The 24,126-nt window shown below is 34.2% G+C and overlaps 1 protein-coding gene and 1 long non-coding RNA gene across 3 annotated transcripts in view; one reads left to right on the top strand and one right to left on the bottom strand.

Moving 5' to 3' along the window:
* LOC145739058 (uncharacterized) overlaps nt 1-24,126 on the bottom strand; it is a 239,962-nt gene that overhangs the window by 47,475 nt on the left and 168,361 nt on the right. The gene's annotated exons all lie outside the window — the stretch shown is intronic.
* trh (PAS domain-containing protein trachealess) overlaps nt 1-24,126 on the top strand; it is a 145,907-nt gene that overhangs the window by 26,841 nt on the left and 94,940 nt on the right. For both annotated transcript variants that reach the window (XM_081993835.1, XM_081993836.1), the window contains exons 2-3: nt 8,088-8,120; nt 15,601-15,648. In XM_081993835.1, the coding sequence (XP_081849961.1) occupies nt 8,088-8,120; nt 15,601-15,648 (81 nt within the window). The remainder of the gene's footprint in view (nt 1-8,087; nt 8,121-15,600; nt 15,649-24,126) is intronic.

Raw genomic sequence — 24,126 nt, 5'->3', positions numbered from 1 at the left:
GTTCGTGGTTGTAATTAATATTTGTATTAAAATGCCACAAAATAAGTATTCTAATGAAGAGACATTTGACATGCTGGCACTGTATCTTGAGTCCAACAGAAACGCAGACGTGACTTCAATTAGGTATTTGGAGACGTATCCAGAATGACGCCAACCTCACAAGACCCACTTTATAAATCTAGTTGTTAATTTATTAGAATACGGTGCTTTTGAAAAACCGAGGGGATCATACCGTCTTCATAATGAAATCCGGAATCGAAATATTTTGCAAGCCGTCAATGAAAACCCAATCGCCACTGTTAGAATGGTAGGACAAGATGTAAACGCACCAAAACCAACTGTTCACCAAGTTCTTAAAACTTCTAGATATCATCCTTATAAGCCAACAGTTGTACAAGGACTTTTGGAGACCGATTATCCCACATTAATAAATGTAATGAATGAATTTTCTAATTTTGTTGTATGGACTGATGAAAGCAGGATTACTAATTGTGGTATTTTTCATAAGCACAACAGATATTTTTGGGCTGTAGAGAATCCCCATGAGATTGCTCAAAGACGGATGCAGACAAGATTTGGCTTAAATATTTGGTGTGGAATCATTGGTATGCAAATAAAATATTACTTTCATAATAAAGTTGCGACTCAGTAACTGAGCAAAGTTTCTCATTTTAGGAAATCGTTTAGTAGGGCCATTTACATTTGATTATAATCTTTATAGAAAGAGGTATTTGGATTTATTGAGAGCTGAGATCTTACCAGCTCTTCGAGAAATTGTGCCAAATGAAGCTGATTTTAGAAAATTATGGTTTCAACAGAGAAAATTTTGGAAACAATGTCATTGCATTAAACGGTTCCCCCTTTAGATTTTTATCTGTGTGGTCATGCTAAGAATGAGATTTATGAGAAAATATAATATAAAGAATTGCGAAAAGTGTCGACGAGCGAACGGGAGATATTTTGAAAAATTATCAGATTAAGATTAAGTTACGTTTGGTTAGATTGAAAGCTACTTTCGACCTTAATTACATACTACATTTTCATTATTTTGTAATCGTTTAGATTTTGCATTAATAATTACTGTTTTTTAGCTTTTTTAACATAAAAGTACATTTTTTTTTGTAACACGTAATACATCATTTTAATGCAAAAAACGTTCTCTTTGTAACTAGATAAAAAAACAAAATGGCCTCCATAAGAAAAAAAGAAGTTGATGATGGTATCTCGAGACCGAAACGTCGGAACTGAAAACACAGAAAGTTAGTGCTTAAAAAGTTAAAAACAATGTTTAAGCCAAATTTTAAAATTTTTAAAATTAGCGAAAATACAGCACTTTCTTGAAAATGATCGTTTTTGTTTTTTCGAAAATAATTCAAAAACGAAGCAAAAATTAAATATTTTTAAAACGGTGTTGGATTGCCTATTAAATTCTCTAAAACTTTCCCCATTTAACCTTTCCAGTAGCTCTTACGGGAAGCGAGATCCCTGTATAGAGATTCGAATCTGGGACATACTGTATGTTTTCTGTCTAAGTCTAGATTGACTAGTTTGAAGGTAATTCAGATAAACTCCGTGTACAAACAGGAATGTTTCTTCATACAGCTCTAATAGTTTTTATGTACAGTGATCCCACAGATAAGAGATAACAGGATTATAACGGGAGAAAAAGTTTAGATTGTTTAGTTGAACTTATAATAAGAAAAACCAAAATTTAATATCACAATTAGTCAAGATGAAAAATGTTTACAAAAAACGCATTTTGGTTTCAAGAAAAGGTTTAACGTACCTACTGTGTTCAAAAAATTATAAAAGACAATTCATTTGGAAATGAGGCATCGATGCTTTTCAATAAAAATGAAAATTGAGAAAAATACAATCCATCTCTGCGCCAAAGTGCAAATAAAAAGCTATCAGGGATCGAGAAGTATATCAGACCATCGAAGACGGCACCTACTTTATTAAATCTGGCCGGGAAGTTCTTTTGTGCCGTAGATATCTAATCGTGGCTCTACATGGCCCGTTTCCCCCGAGATTGGCACCAATTTCCGCATACACGTCACTTGATGGGAAATTGTGCAATGCAAACAATCGTCGATTATTTCCCCATCACTCAAGCTTAAGCTCTTATTTGCCTCGTTTTGGATATTACTTCATTCCCTGTATTTCTTCAATAAATTAGGTACTCAATATGATGACTTTATGTTTACTTTGACGGCGTATATTTAACCAATTTGATTTGATGCGTGTAGGTTGTTTCCCCAACAACTACGGTCGACATTCTCGGTGATTAGAGTTCGTTAAGAGTAGAGTAAAAAGACAAAAACTATTTGAGCATGTGGTAATACAAGGTATGGACTTCTTTAGGAGATATAATTACAGAAAGAAAACAATTAAACATGTCACTAATCGTCCAAGATCGTAGCGGTAGCTCGAAGCATCTATTTTAAGTAAACCCGACAAAGATCGACGTTGAAATTGAAAGAAATGCGCCAGTCTCATTGTGGAGCGAATTTATTTATCGCATGGTTTGAATAAATGAGAGGGCCGGTATAAAAATTACATTGTACCGGTCGTACGTTGTCTGTCAATAGACCGTCAATTCGATGCAACAAGTTAGGGTTTTCTTTGCAAAGCCGTCGGAATGGCACTCGAGAAGGTTAAGCTTTTACATAAGTACGTCGTAATGCAAAATTATCTTGTTTTGACTAATTATTTTCAGGTACTTCATATGTTCATAGCGTTCCTCTTTTTCTTCCTTTAGGGTGTATCCATGTCATAATTAGTTTCAGAAAAAGAAATGTCTTATTATCTCTAAAGACAAGAATATACAACTGTAAGATGCGTCTTGTGAATATGGATAAGATGTTTAATGCAAGGCAAGAGTTTATAAAGTATCTTATCTTATCTAGCAAAACAAGGCAAGAATTGACCAACCGAAGCAAAATTTCTTGTTTTGTGAAATACTAACCTGCCTTGGATACATTAACACATACACAACAGTATTCCAGACTGAGGTGTATGGCGATCCTGTATTGTGAGTTGAAACTACTAACCCCATAGCAGAAGGGTCTACTAAACATTTGTTCAAACAGCCCAGCTGTCAGCATGGCCAAACTGGTTTTGCAGTGAAAAACAACTCTGGGAGCGTTTGCTCAGGAAAATGACATACGTCTCGTGTGGGTTGGCTGTGGACACTGGCTAACTCCAGGAAATAAAAATCGATTGGCACAACTGTGTTCTCAAAAAGTACCCATTGGCCAAGAGCTAACTGGAGAGATCGCCAATTGCAGGACAATCCTGTCAATGAAATCTTTAGCCCAGCATTTGTTTATTGCCTAGGTATGAGATAGACAAAAAAAACATTATTGACATTATTGTAACAATAGCTATCAACAGCCGGGAAGAGACTACTACCAACAACAATAAGTGTTATAAGACCATTAGTTGTGAAGATAGTCTTGGCCAAATTGGATGTGGCTCGTACCTAGACTGTGACAATAATAAGAACAAAAATTCAAGATGGTTTGAAATAAAATTGTGTGATTCATCGCTTATGAAAAGGCGTTCGACAGAGTCCAACATCATAAACTGATCCAAATCCTAAATGGACATAGACCAAAAAGACATCAGCTGCATTCAAACCCTATACTGGAACCAAATGGCTCAAGTCAGAGTTGGTAACGATCTCACAGAAGCAAGACCAATTTGTAGAGGGGTCAGACAAGGGTGTGTTCTCTCCCCACTTACTTCTCTTCAATTTGCTCTGAAGCTATCTTTCAGGAAGCCCTAGAAGAACGCAACGTGGGCGTTAAGGTAAATAGTGTATGGGTCAACAATATTCGTTATGCGGACGACACAGTTCTAATTGCAGATAACATGGAGTATTTGCGGGATGTGCTTGAGACTGTCGGGGAATGCAGTAAGAATATGGGCCTCAATATCAACACCAAGAAGACTAAATTCATGATAATTACTCGAAAGTCACAAAAATTTCAAAACTCAAGCCTAACATATGAGAATCAACCCATAGATCGAGTAAATAAATTTAAATATCCAGGAACGTAGCTGTGTGAAAACTGGGAATCAGATGCCGGATTGAAAATGCCCGCAGTGCGTTCATGAAATTCCAAAAATTGCTCACCAATACTGATTTCGATCTTGGCTTGAGAGTTCGATTTGTCAAATGCTATGTCTGGACAGTGTTGACAGGGGTGGACACTGAAGGGTGAGCACTATGAACAAGCTGGAAACACTCGAGATGTGGGTCTATAGGCGTGTACTGAGGATTCCATGGACTGCAAGAAAAACCAACGATGAGGTCTTGAGAATAATCAATAAAGACCGCGAACTGTTAGACACCATTAAACGTCGAAAAACAGCATACCTGGGCCACGTAATACGCAACGAGAGATACCAATTCCTGATAATGATAATTGAAGGGAAGATTGAGGGAAAGAGAGGAATCGGCAGGAAAAAGATGTCATGGCTCCGCAACGTTAGGCAGTGGACAGGACTGAGGACAATGCAAGAACTAATGCATACCACACGTAATAAGGAAGAGTGGACAAATGTGATCGCAAACATCCATTAATGGACACGCCGCAGAAGAAGAAGAAATGATTATAAAAATGAAATGTTTATATTTGCTTTCGTTCCTCATATGTCCGTGGCACTTCTTCTCTTGAGGGTGTTTATTACTTCCAAGTTCTTCTTCATTCTCTCCATCACTGCCCTGTTGATCATTCTGTCCACCCATGATATTCTCAGCATCAGTTTCTTTGTGTTGCTTCGGTTAATGTCCATGATTCCATCCCATAGAAAAGAATCGAGAATCATCGGAGGAGTCTGTCTTTCTATTGGTGTGTTGTTGATCGCTAAGCTTATCTTCCACCAGTTTCTCTATTGATTACCATGAATTTGGTTTTACTAATGCTGACGTCTTTTATTTTGTTCATTAGTTCTTGTAAGTCGTTTATGTTGTCAGTGAAAACCACTGTATCATCTGCGTACCGGATGTTGTTCATTCGTTTTCCATTCAGAAAAATTCCTATATCGGTATTCTCAAGGGTATCTTTAAAGATCTCTTCCGAGTAGAGATTAATTATGAGTGGTGACAGGATACAGCCTTGCCTGACTCCTCGAAGAATTTTTACTGTGTTGGTTTCTTCTTTCATCTGAACCTACTCCTTTTTATTATGTATTTGAATAATATGCCTTCTTAATAATACCTGCTGAAGATACTATGCAGATGATACTCATGTCACGTCTAAGAGTAGTGGTGGGTACATAATTATAGATAAATACAAATACACAACAAGCCTAACATTGCTGATGGGTGCAAACGGGAGCAGTGCAAGCAGCAAAGTCCTTTGATAAAAGGCATATAGCATCATTAGCTAATATGAGAAAGAATTTGGAAGAATAGGAAGAACACAATAATTCAAACTTTTGATAGAGGAGAAAAGATGCTGAGAGTACAGAACCGAGCAAGTGGCAGATATTTTTGAGCAGCAAATTGGGAGTTGTGTTGTGTGAGTGTAAAACAATTAAATGAGAAAAATACAAGTTAAACGACACTGTGCTAACAAGAAAATGTGAAAGAAATTAGTTACATAAACTAATTTTAATTTCTGATTGTACAAAAGAGGAGAATAAGTCCAATTCAAACTGAAAGATTGAGAGCCTTGATAAAAAAAAATGAAGACGGCAAATTGGATGAGAAAGTTCAAAATGTTGAGAGCGTAGACCAGAATGTTTGAACAGCTAATTGGAATTAAGAACTGTACTAGGCAAGAGAATGGTTGGCATCAATGAGCAATAAAACATAGAGAAAGTTTGAAGGAACATGTTTTAAGTTCTATGAATACAGAGCAAAATAATATCATTATTACATGATATTGAAATGGTACAAAATAGAAATGCTTTGAAGTAGTCGAAAAATAAAAACAAAAATTTGAAATGTAAAAGAGAAGAAATATTAAATTAAATAATATTTGAATAATAGAGAAGACAAAGGAAAATGGGAAGAGGTAGGGTATTCTAGTTCTTCTAGAAACTGGTCTTTGTAGAAATCTTAGCACTGTTTGCAATATCCTCACAGATAGTTAATTAAGTAAATACCTTAATTTCATATCAAAATGTATCAAAATTGGTGTACAATAGTGTTTTTCTAATTAAAAAAGGTCATCTATTTCTATTAGCTAAAATGTGTATAATATGACGTTGAACTGTTATTGATGTCCTTCTGGATAGGTCTTCTAGAGTTAAAATGTTTTAAGACATGTCTGCAATATTTCTTGGAAGTGCAAGCGTTCCATTATAAGCTGGATTTTGGTTAGTTCATAAAGAAGAGAATTTGAGGGTTCATTCAGTGGATTATTTGGATATAGAATTCTAGTCAAAGAGTGTGCTTTCTGCAATTTGCAGATTATGTTGTTAAGATTATTAAATTAAGATTGGAGTCTATTGTAATTCCAAGTATTTAGCTGGCTGTAGGCTGTGGTTGTATACTGAAGTTTTGCATTTGTACTGTTGGAGATATACTGTACTGGGTTTAAGTTGGGTTGATATTGATTCTCCACATTGCTTATGCTATCTTGAAGCATTTGCGGTTCGTTAAACGTTCTTTTCAGTCGTTTCTGGTGGCATATTAGTGCTTTATCATTTGCATATTGTAAAATGTGTGTACGGAGTTGAATGTCTTGTGTTTTATATTTATTTAGAATGCCATAACAGAAAATGTTGTGCAGCAATGGTTATAGGGGTAGGGGTGATCCTTCTGGTATGCCTTAGCAGGCTGTACAAATGAGCTGTATGAGAGGTTTTTATTTACTTTGATTTTTTCTTGATGAGGACAATCAGATATGAATCAAATTATCATATCTAGGAACACCGTGGCACTAGCATAACATTAGAATTTGGCTTGTTAAAAAGCTAACATCTCGAAAACGACAAAATCCATAGAGCAACTGCTTATAATACTTAGTTTAAGTAGCAAAAGCTGAAAAGGACTTAGTTACTAGAATTGTCGGAAAAATCCAACGTTGCTACTGATTTTATGTAGATGCAGCAACAGTGGAATCACAAAAATATTCCTCAACGAAATGTTTTATTCAAAACTATATCAGTTCAGTTGACATCAATTGTGAATATCTGAAAATAACCAGTCATAAAGTGAGAGGCACAGTTTGTGACACAATTCAGTTATAACATAATAATAAATATAATTTATAAAAAGCGAAATATAAATATGTTAATAAAAGATAGAATGTAACGGGAGTATAGCGATATTAACACCATGATGATAAATGTACATTGTAGACCTAAAGCCAAACTTTTTACTGAATGCAACGGACACAAATAAAATAAGACCGAGCAATGTTTCTTGGCTGAATGTCTTCTTAATCACCTCCAACCAAAGATGGTCAGGTCTGGTAGCAGTTAGTGACAGCAGGTCTCTATGAACTTACCCTCGCTTGCCGACGATGCAAACTTTTTTAGATAGTACTGACTTTGGTCGTTTTCGAACAAAAAGTAGTATTTCCAAGTTAGAAAAATAAGTTGTCTTTACCGCCTAAACAAACGTTTCGTCAAAACGCTATTATTATCGAAGTGCTATATAGGTATTAAGTGTTTTTTTAACCTTTAAACTAATACGTGTATAATTATTTTTTAATAAAATCGTATGTGTTGTACGTCAGTGGTTTGTAATTTAAAAGAGATAAAATAAAACATTACTTTCAGTGGCGCTTGCGTGTGTAGAAATGGTTCTTGACAGACATATTTGGTACATTTTATAAATGTCGGGTCAGCCTCGTTATTTAAGAGTCCTTTAATTGAAATCTCATGTTTTGCCAGGCTGGCCGCCTTTAAGGCCCTTGTTCACTTTTTCACTAATTAAATAACGACCCTATAAAATATAATTCGAATCCTACTAATTCGAATAATTATGTTACAATTTACATATTGCCCTTTCGGGGGCTCTCGTTTGTTTGCCTTTTGAATATTGTTATCAGATTCTTAAGTAAGAAATTTCCTGTTTTATGACCCCCATTAATTGAATAACTGATCGGTTTTTTTTGTTTCAGATATCGAGACGACACTTTATGTTGGACTGACAGGTAAGCTTGGACTATCATCACGATATAGTGTAAAATCAAAATAAAAAATCACTGCGTATTTTGGGTTATTGGGTTCCCTTGAAGGTTTCTCGACGAACATCGATCTTTTATTGATTTTGTTTTAATGGTTTGTTGGCAGTCCGGGAGTTCGATCGATTTAGGTTACCAGCAAGCCACCGGTCAATCAAGTTTTTATTTTGTCACACAGTCCTGCACCGGACTAAGGTAATTTTAATTTTCGATTAACTTTGAATTACTACTACCCAATATCGTTGAACTTCCAATAATGCTTGGCAGGATCGTTAATTAGTCGTAATAATACAATTCGTTCTTTGCCGCCAAGTGTCGAAGGCTAGGTTTTTAGCATTGAATATATTCCTGCGAGTTTCCTAATCGATCGGAAATATGTTAGGTATGAGTGTGTTTTTCGTAGTCTGCACTCGCGCTGCCCATTGACGGCAAAAAGTCTTCGTCTTCGGACCATTGCCGTTTTGGTCGCATGCGGCGGCCCTTCTGCCGGTATCTCCTCATTAAAGCTTTCGACAGGACCGGCATATGAGCAGAAGAAAAAATTCGAAAACGACCTCTACTTAATTTAAATTGCGTTATTTTTTTTGTTTATGTTAAGGTTCTTTTATCAGGAAAGGATCATGGGCAGATCTCGTTCATACAATCTCTTGATTCATTTCTCATCAACGTAATTGTCACAAATTTACAACTAAACTGCTTATGAATTAAAATTGAACAGCCGATTTTAAAAACCTTGATGATCTTGATCTGATGAAATGATATACAGTGCATTTTATGCTAATATTTTAAAGCGTAATTTTTGAAAAACAATTTTATGTGTATTTTAAAGTTGGACTTATTTTTGTGTGACAACTTTGGATAACAATATGTTGTCAACAAGCACTCTCAAAATGTTGTTTTGTGGTTCAAAGATTTGTGCTTCTTTAAGTAATTTTTCCTGCCTTTCTTTAGTCCATCGCTTGATTTAATTACTTTTTGAATAACGTGTCAGTCCTTTTTTTTCAACAATTTAAGACTACTTTCAAAACTTATTTAAGCTACCGTCGTAAATGTTGTAAAGAAGTTTTATTTTAAATTTGTAAAAATGTTAAATTCAATCCGAAGCAGTATACAGTGTGCACCAAATGAGTTCACCCAAATACCTCAACAAGAGGAAACAATATGAAGCTTTTTATAATACCCTAGGAAACCAAATTTTTTGCAAGGAACTACATCCAGAATGGGGATCAATATTGACAACTCCAAATGACAGAGAACTTTGCAAAACTTCTAATTGTCTAATTAACTGATGGCAAAATGCTACCAATCCTCAAAGAGAAATTTGTAGCAAAAGAAACAGAGGCAACATAACAGAACTGCTATAAAAAATAAAGTTAAATCTGGCAACGAAGGAACAGAAGAACGTATTCCAAGAAAGTCGAAACCAGAAGATTCAAGTATATTTAGAAATTCCGACTTCAAAGAAGCTGCACATTTGGAAAGCACATTTGTACTTGTTTATACTCATTGTGCGCCTCAATCGTTTTACCAGCCGATGGAAGGTTGCTCTCAACGTTGCGTTGTTCTTGGACCCTTTGATTACTACTATGGTGGGTTCTTGGGTTGTGGTCCATAAATAAAACACAGATCAAATGCTTGATCGTGTGTATTTTTTCGACGTTTCAATGCTGAGGCTTCTTCATCAGGAAAATTTTTTTCAAGCAACAAAACACAGTCCGTGATGCCCATCAGAGACGTCTACAGTAACCTCAAAACACACATCCGGGTGTTCTCAGTTTTACGGTCACCTTGCAAGCTGAGTGTGTGGGGCGCGCGTAGGGGGTACCACAGGTCTCAAAACAGGCTGGGGGAAAATGTTCGATCTACACACCAACGGTTCCACCGAGACATATCCATCCGAGCCGCGCCGAAAATGTAACTCTAGTTACAAGTATACAAATACAAACAATAATGAAATACAAAAATGGTTAAGGAAGCGAATGAAACTAAACGAAATGAAGTCCGTTCTAGTGTTTTACAACACAAGAAATCTTGTCTTGCACTTTTCTTGGATTGGACATCTTATCTAGTTTGCAAAACTTTGAGAGAAGATAAGAAAAAAATATTTGCTTACTCCTGAATTTCTTGACCAGGAAAATATATAAGACCAAAACACAAGTAACTCTTATGAAGTTTATGTGACATTTATCCTACGGAAAGAAACATGCCTGGAACAATTAACAACTGCCAGATTTCACAAGCAGAAGATGCTAAGTATTTTGGTATGCATTTGGATAGACGTCTGCTAAATAAATACATATTATTATTATTATCTTGTACTCCGATAGATTCACAACTTGTTACTTATCTACAGGATGTATAATATGTACAGTAAGTGGTTGTTGCAATAATTTTAAATTTTCCACGTTGTATGCTCACAGCACAGAAGATGATTACTCGAATAACCCTAATAGGAAAGCGATGCCGATATTTTCTATTACTATGTAGGCTACCTAGAAAACTTGACCAAGCTAAAACTTTGTGTTTCATTCATGTTAGAGTATATAATTTACGTGAAGTCATATCATTTTTTTAAGTATTTCCAAAAAAATTGTGAGTTATGTTCTATAATTTAGTTCAGACGAGTCTTTAATTTCGTTCTTTCTTCATTAATAAAGTTTGTTGAGTTTTACACGATTTTGTCAATTCGTGCAGGCCTATCACAGCTCTTGATGAAGTATGACGTAAACGTAAAACAATATTCCTTTTGAATAATTCTTAAATCAGACATGTAGTATTTAGTTGCAATTTAAAGTTAGTGTTGCTGGAAGCAATATTATATTATATGTAATATGAAGAAAGAAACATGTGGACGAAACGGATGTATTAAACAGGGTTAGCACGTGCGTATAAAAAGCGAAAAATCTCCGTGGCTTAAAAACTGGTAGGGGCTTATAGGTGAGGTCCAATGCAGCATACCATCGTCCGAGTTTAAAAAAGAGCTGGCTTGCCGACCATGCAGAATGGTCGGGCTGGCTCGCCAGATAATATCATATGGGCCACCGTTCAATCGATTCTCGAAACAAATACAAGACCATATATGTCACTAACCTTCAGCAATCTGCAACTACCTATTAAGGCCTAATTGGTTTGGAGAAACAACATTGATTTTCTGTACCTTTATTTATTGCTTTTAATAAATTTTTGTTTAATTGGAGGAAGCAAATTGGCTATTTATCCCCTTAGAGAGAGAAAGAAATTCTAAGTTCGGTACTTCGATGTGTAAAGCTTAATAATCGACAATAAGATACGCTGTTGCGTATATAAAGGAACAGTCTTGGGACGTTGGCTTCGATTGACAGAAGAAGAAAAACTCTGCGAAAAAAGAGGCCATTGTTCGAAGTTTATATATTTAGTTCCATTTTAGGAAGCGACATAAATTAACCAGCCTCAACACCGATGTTCGGTAGAGGACAAGTCCCTTATACCGCTGGATATTTTTACTTTCAGTTAGATTTTGCGATCGTAATAGAACTCTAATTAAGGTGCAGTCTTCTTTTTTGTTTTCTTATATTTTCCAAATTTAATTAAATAACTCTGGCGATGTGGCAAATCTAATGAAAGTGGCGAAAGACAACAACTCGATTATAAATTACCTTCGAGTCGATTAGGTACCACGGAGCGACTCTATCGACCTTAAATCCAAACCTGTTATGAAATTGCCCGACATGATTGCTTGTCGACTCTGGGTAATTTGCCTCGGAATAAGGGGACCCGCGATTTTGTCTAAAAATGAACCCGCAGACCGCTTTTTGTTCTTTAACGTCCTAAGAAATGACATAATTACATAAACAATATGTTATCAAAAATCACAGCGCGTCCAACTTCGGCGTCTTAACTAATAATGTGATGATAATCCCTCTTCCGTACATGTCTCCATAAAAGCTGGACCGCAGATAATCCCACGTTAGCCGTTTAATTAGCTCAAGAAGAGGCCAACTTTCCCAGGGAAGTTTGATTACAGTTTTTCGCCTAGTTGCCAAGTTTTTTTCCTACAAAAGTCAAAATCAAAAAGGTATTGCTTTTGACAAAATTTTCATAAAATCTTTAGATTTGTTTGGATAGTTTTTATGTCTTGCTGATGAAATAAGAAATAAATACTTAGTTTCCTCATTCTTAGCTTAAACAATAGATAGAGATGCTCTATGGATAGCTGAAGCCTCTCGTGGGTAGACAAAACTGCTGCATCAATAGAATACGTATTACAGTTATAGAACATGTAGAAAAGGCAATTTTGAGGAGAAAAATCTCAACAACAAATGTCGATGGTGATACAATTCGTTTTTAATAGTTGCTTATCTGTCAGTTTGCTTTCAAAAAGCGTCAACTTTGTAGTTCATAGTAATGTCAATTTTTGTACAACTTTAACAGCCTGTATCTCGAAAACTAAACCTCTGACATGACATTTCTATGTAGAGCATTTTCTGTTTGTTTTTGCTTTTCTTACATGGTATAAGTTTGTAATACGTATTCTGAAACACCCTGTATAAGAGTCATATTTGTTTGTTTTAATACATTAGAACCTAATTTTTTAAAGCATAAGTAAGTTTTTAGTATAAAAAAATGTAAGAATTTCCCTGTTAAGTTTACTTTGACCGATATTTTAAGTTAGAAAAAAAAAAACGAAATTTGGGTTTCGCGAGATGTTTAGGCATAATTTTTTCATTTTTGCCTATTTCCAGGCAGCTTTTGTGGTTAGTACCTACTAAGCTCCTTAAATTCTCCAATAAAAAATTGTGAAAACCAAGCCTTATAACCTTAAAAATACCTTCAACTTTTTTATTAATAAATTTTGTCATTTTGAGTTTTTTTAGGGTCACTTTTTAGGGTTTTGATCTAACTTATCTGAAAGTGGTTAAGCCCTTTAATTTATCCACTAAACAATGGTGTAAACCGATCCTTATAACTTAACAAAACCTTTTTAGTAAATTTTCTCATTTTGGTCTATTATATGGCAGTTTTTGGGGTTCTGGTTAAACGTATCTAGATGTGGTTAAGCTCTTTAAATTCCCCACTAAAAATGGTGTAAACCTTAAAATAGTCCAAAATGACAAAAATTAATTAATAAAAAATATTTAAGTGTTTTGTGACATTCTACTGCTCGGTTTACACCATTTTTTTAGAGAGGAATTAAGGGACCTCCAGATAAGTTTAACCTAAACTCTAATAACTGTCTTAAAATAAACCCAAAAAAAATTCATTAATAAAAAAGATATAATAGCTTTTTAATATTATAAGGCTTGGTTTACATCGTTTTTCTGTGGAAAATTTAAGTGGCTTAATCACCTTCAGGTAAGTTTAACCGACACTCCAAAAACTGCCTTAAAATAAGCTAAAATTGCAAAACTTGATAAAAAAATTACAGGTCTATCAGCTGGTTAAACTTAACTGACAGTTAAATTATATAATTACGTCAAATGGATCACTAAGGTTAAATATGAAAAAATCAAACATTGCTATGACTTTAAGTGATATTTGACAAGTTCATAAATCAGATTAGGTTGACTGCCAGTTAAATTTACCTCTGACAAGCTTAAACCAACTTTGAGGGTGTCTAACGGTTCACTAGAGTTACACTTTACCCAAATACTTTATAGTTATATACAGACAATATCCTATATGGGCTGTTATTTAAAAAGGTGGCCTCTAGTAGGCTGTGAATTTGGAGATTGGTTGAATTATCTTTACTGCGCATGCGCAGTATAAGTCTGATTCTAGTGTGTTGTGCATCACGTGCTAACGTGCCCACCAATGAAATGCCAATTTTATAAAATAAGGTTATAAAAGTAATATGTCAAAACAATATTTTTCATCGGTGTTGCCAATAGTTACGTTTATTCTCTTTTTTCGTACAATATTGTGGTTCAATTCTAACTTAAAGGTTACGGGATTAATATTTTTAACAATGGTTTAGTATAAATCATACTTTATATTACAAAACTTCAAAAATTACAGACAAGAATTATTTAATAATAAAATCTATTAATGCTGTCACATGATTGTCCATATTACATCAGAAAAATTTTAAAGATGCGACAACATTGTCGCGGCGCATGCGCACTCCCATTTTTCGACCAATATTTTTTATCGGCCACATTTTTTGAATAAAACTAACGGTATATTACTCTAATGTATTTGACTTAAAGTTTTTTAGATTTTTTTCTTGGCCGAAAAAAAATATAGATACAATTTTTTAAACCAATTCCTAAATTTCTGAAATAAGAAATCAATTTTGTCAATAAATTCAAATTTTAAATCAATATAACATTGCTTTTAGACAAGCATATAAATGGTTTTTAGTAGATCTCACTCAAAAATGTTGCACCCTACCACAAAACCCTAAAAACAAAAGAGATCTTTCCTCTACAGAATTGAAACAGAATTTCAAAAAAATTTCTTTTCTATTCCCTTACATAGTTCCACTGCTGATTTTGGATAAAATATTATACATGAATCTGTCGACAAAATCAGCTCAATTAGAGTGGGATCAAAAAGATGAATCTGGCAACAGGGTGAAAACTGTCCGGTTGCGGTGGTAAATTGACTACGCTCTTAATTACACGCGTTTTCGGTAGGGTGTTGATTTATAGAGCAGTTAAATATCTCATAAACAGAACACGAGCAGTACGGAATGCCCGTTGTCATATTTGATGGCATTCCGTAGAGCACTTGTTGGCGCCTCGGGTTGGCAAAAAATTCCCATTTTTAATAAAAATCTCCTTTATTAGAAGCTCGATGCGGAAGGTTTCTCGTTTCTCGTCGGACAACGATGAAGCAAGAGCAAAAACTCAATTTTGCTTTCTGAAGTTTTTGCTACGTTACTGCGATGGGTAAGCGTACTTCAAGAAAGTCTCGATGCCCATTAATTGAAAGGAAGGTTGAATAATGGATGTCACCACCTAGATACCGTATGGTCAGATTGAACTAGCTCAACTGAGTTATTTCGAGAGATAACAATACGAGCGCACGTGCGGAATCAATCGGATTAATCCTTAAAAAGGCAGAACTGCGCTTCTTTGTTCTTTTGCTGAAATGAAATCAGATATTGATTGGCTTCTATGGTACCTACGTGGATTTAGATGGATCTCGTGTAGTTGCTGAGCGATTTATGTATGTAAGTCGTTTTCTGCTTCTTTAATGGCCCTACTGACAATATTTATGTTCTTATTCTCTTAAAACTAAATAGCACAAACTGTTAATAAAACTACTCATATTAAACCGTATTAAGGGTGACACTTCCTTTACTAAGAATACAGGGGAGGAAAATCTTGCCCTTAGGGCTTTAGTCGCATTTGTCCTCTTCTAAAGAGAGGATGGTTGGTGCGAGAAGTGACATAAGTAATTTGCAAAACAAAATGCTGTGGCATGTGAATGGAATGTGCTATACTGACGCTTTTTTCAATTTTTCCAGAAAACCTAGTGTCGATGACGTGGGAAATCCTTCTTCAGTAAATGCTCGGTGAGTACAAATTCAAATCACTATTTTTCACACTTATATAAGAGTTCAATGTGAAAGACACCTGTTGAGGCGGTGTCATGTTTATGTACGATCTTACAAATTATTTGCACGTAAACATGCAAACCGCAGCATACCGCTTCACAATTTATTTTTCCTACAAATTGTTCTTTCTCGTCGACATACTGTGTGAATAAATTTCTCTAACTTCTCGGCGCGAACTTGAATTTTAATCATGATATTAACCGTTTGATTTGCTCGGTGGTTGATGCACATTGTCGTCGTTAAGACAAATCATTTAAATTAATTTGTTTTCCTGATAGGTTTATTAAGTCACTAAATTTGCAATTTAAACAGCTACTGTAATATTTACGTCTTCATGCTTTTATTTATAATAGGTACCTCATATTTTACGTCGATCTGCATATATTAAAGTTTCATGTTTTTATAATATAAGTCATTCCATGTGGTAATTTTTTGCCTTAATACTGCCGTTTTTTTTTTTAATTTATGAACGGTTATTTTGTGAATTGGTCAGTTAAAAGTACATCATGTCGTTTATTGAATTACCAAAACTGTGGTTGAGATAATTTTTTTGCTAAATTACACAGTGTCTCAAATTGTGATATCTCAAGCTACAGAAAAGATTAAGTAAATGTTTTATACTTTTTTCCCCCTTTAATCTAGGTTTCTGATGCATTTGCTCAAAAATCGTTAATTGACGGGTTAAGTCAACAAACTTTTTAGATTATGTCATTAGGTAATTTATTTTCCTTGAATTTAGATATTTTCAACTATTTTTTGATTAAAAGATGAACATAATTGACTTTCTTTGACAGCATTTGTGTTGCATTATAGAATATAAAAAATACACTTTAATAGAACCATTTTGTTTTTGGGTTATATCTTCTCAATGATTCATTTGACAGCTGTCAAAAAATAACTTTTTTCACACAGTCAAAAGCGCAATGGTATTTTGTTGACCTCAGAAAAGCTCACAACTTTAAATTTTCTTATGGTGGCATTGCTGTTTTTAATTAATTTTGGGTAGAACGAACAAAATTTGGTTAAGATTACATTTTATAAATACAGGGTGTCCTACTCCTTAATCTGGAAACCGATTTGCGACAAAATGTCGGTTTTTTAAGAATGTTTTTTATATAATAGTTCAATGTTACGTGGTTTGATATATGTGTGTTGCACCAGAACCATTCGGTGTGTTCATCATGATCATTAGAACATTTGGAAATTGGTATTGAATTTTCTTATGTAGTTTCGCTGTGTTGCCACTATTTAACTCCTGTATTTCTTTTAATAAAACACACAGTTCTAAAAATTTCAAAATTATCAGGTCAATGATGCTTTTTGATAAAATGGTCACGTTGCCAGCTTTCATTGTCATTGATTATATATATAAAACCGTTTTTCCACTACTAACATAATAAACATACCATTATTGACCGATTAGTAACTTGAGAAATTAGTTTTCTCTACCTTAATGGTCATTGTTGACCTAGGTCAAAAATAGAGTCTAATCTCTAGTTATAGTCTGGCACAAACACGACAAAAATGAAATATTATTGACCTAGGTAAATAATAATGTCAATGTCCATTAAGACATCTGACATATGAAATATACTTGACTTGACAGAGACAGATAAATTAGGCTGTCCACACAAAAATTCCAATATGGCGAGAATAATGGTGACAGTTTGTATTGTGGAAATTGAGTTTTTTGAGGATTAGATGAATTTTTACGGTTTAAAATCAAAACTTGAGGATATTTGCGTAAGTTATTTTTGTTTGCTGCCGTTCATAAGTTTTTCAAGCACATTGTAACAGCAATTCAGGAAAAAGCCCAACCGTGTCAGGTTTTCACTTTACAAAAAACCGGATCTAACTCAACAGTGGTTGAACACTTTGAAGTGGGATGATTTTACTCCAACACTATACTCAATGGTAGGTACAAGAGCTTTGTAGTACAGTAAACTTATTAGGTACTTGTTACATGCACAGGTATGTGTGTTACATTTTAAGGCATCCTTCATTGTGAGAGCAACAAAAATAACTTTGAATGAATGTTCTTGGTAATAACATAAGAACCATTTACCAGTTTTGCTTACCTAGTTTCAAGGATTTACAGATTTTCTTACATTGAACAGTGTTTAAACTAGTTTGCTGTGTGTTGTACTTTCCAGGACAAATGTTCTAACCAATTTGTTTAGGCTGGACTTCATTGTGTAAAAAAGCTCTATCTATACATATCTGGATCAGAAATGAACATTTTTTTGATTTTTCACTCACAACTTGCAATCAACTACACGAAACAATTACAAAAATACATATTTCTTACTGCATCTGCATACGTTTGTGTATAAAACGAAAACCGCTAACGCCGCCATTAAAAGTGACATTTTAGGCTTTCTAGTATAGAGGGCGGTGGGTTGTCCCTTCATGTTGTTATCTTAAATTTTTAAATTTTCAATAAAAGGACCATCAAAAATATTGTTAATAGTGGAAAAAATGCTATATTATCCACGGTTTAGACAGCTTTTATTAACCTTATGTCTTGACATGCGGTCAATAAAAGCTTCTGTCTAAACCTTGGTTAATAATATACTATTTATAAATGTATTCAAATATACAGGGTGTTTCCCAAAGTTGTGGTTATTCTCTCTCAATAGGACTCAACAATAAGATCTTTGTGGGTACTACAATTTTTCAAAAAATGTGTCAAACAAATTTTTGTTTATTAAGAACTTCCCTCGTATTGACACCTACAAAATTTTGTTTAATTATCGACTGGTTTGTCAGCTTTCATTATTTTTTTGTTTTTAAACTTTAACACATCTGCTTAATTTTGAATTCCTATTTGCTGGTGAAAGCATCCCCAATTTTTGAATGACCCTGTATTCCGCGTCGTGTGTACCAAATGCTTTATTTATCTTCATCAGGAGCTTCAATCGATTCGTATAAACAACATAGTAAAGTCAATCCTATTACATGTTGTTTTACAGAAATCTAGGACGCAATTTTATGAAAAATTATAAAATGCAAGACTTAAAAACAATTATCTTTAAATAGAATTGGAGCTACATTTGGTTGGTATACAGGGTAATTCAAATTTGACCCTCACCATTGGGATCTCAGAAAGTATAAGAGTTGCTCAATTTAAAGATAAACCAAATACCGTTTTAAAATTTTCGATTTTCCTTTCAAACATTTTCCAAAACAATTATGGGGTGGCCCCTATAAAAACGTAAAAAAATTTGTTTTTTTATTTTTTAAGGTCAACCGGTGAGTTGTATGGAAAAATGTTATATTTAATAAAAAAAGCGTCTCTTTGAGGGGCATACATAGTAAAAATTTCACACTGCTCACTCAAACCGTTTTCGAGATATTTAGCAAAATTTCCGTAAAAAGGTAATCAAATTTGACGCCTCTAGCGGCCAAACGGGGCAACTTAACAGTGCGCGCTCAACGTCACGTGATAGCTCCATTTATTAGCTACCTACGATCATATGATATGTCTACGGAATGTTTCTAATAATCAATTTATTTTTAGAAAAATTCACCGACATTTTCTTCAAATAAAGGGTTTTCTTGGCTTACTATACCGCCGCCATATTGGATTCAGACGTGTCAAGGGGACAGTTTTAACTAATTTTGGCATGGAGAACATGAATTTTTGAGGGTATTCAAACCCAGCTAAGGCAAAATAAATTTTTATTAAATTAATTTGTCATTTATAAAGCAAATCATAAGTTGTGTCATATATCACTGAATTCAGAATAAAATTCTGTATTTGGTCGTGTAAAAATCCAGTATGGCGTCCTTAACAAAAAAGAAAGTTGATGATGACTGCCGACAGGCGAAACGTCGGGCGGCAAATATGAAACCGTCATCGTATAGCTGATAAAAAGTGGCAATAAAAATGTTTTTTCGGTTTTGGGATATCTCTGCAAATAAGGTATAAGGTATAAATAAAAACAAAAAATAAAAAATCCAGTTTTTTTTGGATGATGGTTATTTTTAAAACGGTTCTTCGTTCAGTTTTAAATTGCGCAATGTTGCCCTAATTTACACTTTTTCGTATCTCTTATAGTTTCCGAGATCCCAATAGTAAGGGTCGAATTTGAATTACCCTGTACATTTGGTGCATCGCAGATATATCAAACCATATATTATTACTTGTTTGTGAAAAAACTGTCCAAATACATAATAATGTACAGGAATATCTATTTTGGCTACGAGGTTTATTAAAAAGTTAGTTAGTAGATTGGGTTACGTTAGGTTAGTTAGTTATAGTTCAAATGTTCGTATGACTTTCAGTATTATTAATAATGCCCGGGCAATGTGATATTTCCTGTTTAATTTCTCATTTTGTCTTATTCATTTGGGCAGGATTTAAACTTAACATCGATATCATTCTGGGGACGGTATATTCTTTTTATTTTTGGGACACTCTGTATACTTGCTAACACATTTGAGGAGTGGAAATCCGAAAATCAAATTGTATTAATTAGGGAATTCATTAGATGACACATACAACAACATCAACCATTCCTCCATGCTTTATTTGTGAAATATTATGAACTACAAGTAATTTTTTGGTATGAGGTTGTCAATTTGTAAAGGGTTAATCAAGGTTTTTTGTAATAAGGTGACAACGTTCCCCTTATGATATTTGGCGAAATCCTTCAACTCTATAGAAACAAAAATTACTTCCTTTTAATGGTATTTGCAAGGAATAACAGCACCAAAGTCCTCAAGTGTCATTACACCAATAATTAAACAGCTCATATACATTTTCATTGTATAGGGTCGCGTAAAAGGATATCGGTCAAACTGCACTAAGGCAGCAAAAAGTCCTTAAGCGGTTATTGTAGCTGTAATACAGCTTTAACAGCTCTTATTTCCTGTATTTGAGGATTGTCATAAAAAAGTCACTGAGAAACCTATCAAAAAGCATTTTCGATATCTCAAAAATCTCGAAAACATACCCTATTTAACCTTTTCTGTGTATAGTTTCCAAGAGCAGAAACTTGGAACACATTGTGTATTATTTACGGGGAATCATATAATGCCAAATCGGACAGTTTCTAAGGAAAATTATAGCGGTAAAATGATGAAATACGACATTGAAAGGGAAAAAATAAAAGAAAAAACCACTTAATGCATACCTCGGCGTCCCGCGGGGAATTGAGCAAAAGGCGTCTCCCACCGCAGCGGCGAAAATCTTGTGAATAATTGATAAATATTGTGATTCGATGTTCTCGGCATAATCGGATTTTTCGATTGGCACGTTCAGGAATTTCTTTTGCGGTGGCCGTTTTAACTATTTTATTAAACATTCCTTTTGAGGAAATTTATGTGGGTCGTACTTCCTTCTTTATGAAACTTTTTTTTTATTCAAACGTCTTTTTTCCTCTGCTGCATTGATTAACTTTTATGACAGCGAGATCATGGCAGAAGCCAAAAATAAATTAAGATAAAAGACAACGATATATTGAACTCAGCCACCCTAAGTTTTTTCAGATTCTTATCCTCCTTTATTCTGCACGGTTCATATGTGAACTCGACTCTATACACCAGTTAATCCCATCTTCTTCTTCGATAACCGTAGAGGAATGACTTTTGATTATTTCTAAAAGCGAATCGAACTAAACGTGCATGTTAGAATAACATAAGGCGTCAGTGAATGTTTGTAATCCCGGACATATAAAAAAAAGATAAATGAAGGGTGTTATGAAAAAGTCGTTTCACCCCAACGCAACAACTCATAGTTTTGTTATTAAAGTTCAAAATATACAAAACTTGGCCGGGGTCCAGCGTGTCCACTTTCATATAAGATAATTTGTACAACATGTTGTCCTGTTTTGTGTCCACAACAAATCATTTTTATGTACGACGTGTCTGCGGTCACACATGGCTTTCGTAATTACGTTTTTGGTTTTGATGTATTAATCGCATATCGTTTTAGATTTGCTTTTGGTGATTCAATCATCTTGGAGTAAAAAACATAAAAGCAACAGATTGACCTTTCTGTGATAAACCCTGGAAATTAATATTTAACGAGTTTTTGAAAGGTAAACACGCGACTTTTAAACGTTAGGCGTAACCGGTTACGGCAAAAGCGAAATACCGGGATTAAAATGACAAAGGGGAATTAAAAGACCACGCGCCCAGTCGCGTGCCTTTCTCTAAAGGGAATTATAAAGGTCCACCCTGTTTTAAATCGAATTTGAGGTCCAGCAAGGGTCAGTTTTCTTCACGATCCCCAATCGTGCGGCAAAGATTCAAGATTATAAGGGTTCGCCTCGAGTCAATCATAAAATATGGCTAGTTGTTGTATCGATGACGTTTCCATGCATTTTAAATTTGCGAGCCTTTTCCGCTCTGCGACTAAACCCCCGTTCTGGATCAACCAATATGCGTCCATTTATAAAGATTGATCTTTGCTCATAAGCATAACCATTTGTCAGGGGGTTTGCTTCAAATCCTGAGTGTTTTTACCTTTGACACAGGCGCGCACTTTTCCGAATTGAATTCGTTTAAAATGTAGAAACAATGCCAAAACATGGCTTTAATGGAAGTTGACCGAAGATAAATGATAAATCTAAGTTGGGGTTTTAATGGTTTAGGTCCGTTTTAGTGGGGAGTTATAGCGGTAAGCCGGTTATGATTGGAAACCACAATGGAACATTAAAAAGTAGATCTCGAAAGGCCCCGTGACCAATGCCGGGATTAACGCGAAATAATGTCTGCCATCGCAATTTGGGGAGATTTTAGACATAGATTTATACACAATATTGGGGTACCGCTATTACATTTCTCTAATACCCAATGAAGCTTAATCCCATTATGTTACAGCGTTGACATGTAAATTGTAAAATCAATTTTTAAATTAGTGCAATTTATTGATTTCTGATGACGGTCTGCAAAACACTGAAAAAGTAGTTGTTTGACAACACTGAAAATTGATGCACTGTCAGTCTTAAAATTTCAAAGTTAATCCCTATCGCACTTTGGATTTAGAACACTCTGCAGATGTACAGGGTGAGTCAACTATAGAGTAAAGCTCATTATCTCATTTGTTCCGAGAAATGCCAAAAAAATTTAAATACAAAAGTTTAAGAGAATATTGAGATGCATAGTTTGAAGTTACTTTTGGATGTGGTTCATAAAGGCGTGGCAGATAAAATATTAGTTTTTTTAAATAGAACTCCCTATTTTTTAATACATTTTTAGATTCCCTATAAAATTCTAAAACTTTTATGTGAATAACGTCATTTACCTAAACCTATTGGGTTTTCTATTATTTCAATTTTTTCAGAAAAATACTAATTTTTACGATGATGGAAAATTGTCTGTATTGCCATTGTTTCTAAAGGTAGAATACTCATCTTTGGTGCAAACGTTCTACAGGGAGAAAAATCTAACAAAAATATATCATAAAAATAAGTAATAATAAATTCTTAACTAACTTACTTATTTTACATGTCAAAGTTTGACAACACCTACATATTTTCGGTGGTAAGCAATTAATTAAGTTACAGACTTGGTTTAGTTAAGATAACAAAAACGAAAGTAAAAATAAAATTGAAAATATATGTAGACTCTTCAAAGAACACAATATCACATCATAGATTCTCTGACAAAAATATAAATTAATATAAAAAAAATATATAAATTAATTGCAGACTATAAATATTAGGTATATGAAAAAGTAAAAGTTGAAGTGTTTCATAAAAGCTAACAGAAAAAGAATAATCTTTCTTTTTCCATTTAAAAAAGTCGAGATTTCTTAAGTTGATCTAGTCAAAGTATATTTAAAAAGAATGGAACGCCCTGTAGCATCTAACGCAAGTTTACTTGGATAAATATTTTTTGTCGTCCCTGTAGAACGTTTGCACCTTTAGAAACAATGGTGATACAGAGAATTTTCCATCATAGTAAAAAATAATATTTTTCTGAAAAAATTGAAATAATAAAAAACTTAATAGGTTTAGGTTAATTTAGGACATTATTAACAAGAAAGCTTTAAAATTTCATAGGAAATCTAAAAATGTATTAAAAATAGGGGGTTCCATTTGAAAAAACTAATATTTTACCTGCCACGCATTTATGAACCACCCTGTATATCCAGAAGTAATTTTAAACTTTCGTATTTAACATATTTTTGTATTTTTCGAAACTAATGAGATAATAAACTTTACTCTACCTTTGACTCACCCTGTACATAACTTACGTTTGAATAAAATGTTTCTGGTTTACGTTTTCAATGAAATTGATGCTCTAATTTTTGTAACACAGAGTGGCCCAACAATTGGGTCAATCAAGACGCCATTTACCAGGGTGTCACGTGACAACTGTCAAAACAATCATTACAGGACTGGAAAATACATTTTTGGCTCTGAAACTGTATTAGACAGTGACTTAGTGGCTTTGAGCTTTTCAGGCAAACTTTGACAGTTGTGA

Source organism: Ips typographus, linkage group LG16 (assembly GCF_016097725.1).
Source record: "Ips typographus isolate SLU linkage group LG16, UJ_Ityp_2.0, whole genome shotgun sequence".
NCBI lineage: Eukaryota > Metazoa > Arthropoda > Insecta > Coleoptera > Curculionidae > Ips > Ips typographus.
The sequence above is the reverse complement of the archived record's forward strand: the minus strand, read 5'-3'. Positions and strand labels throughout refer to the sequence as shown.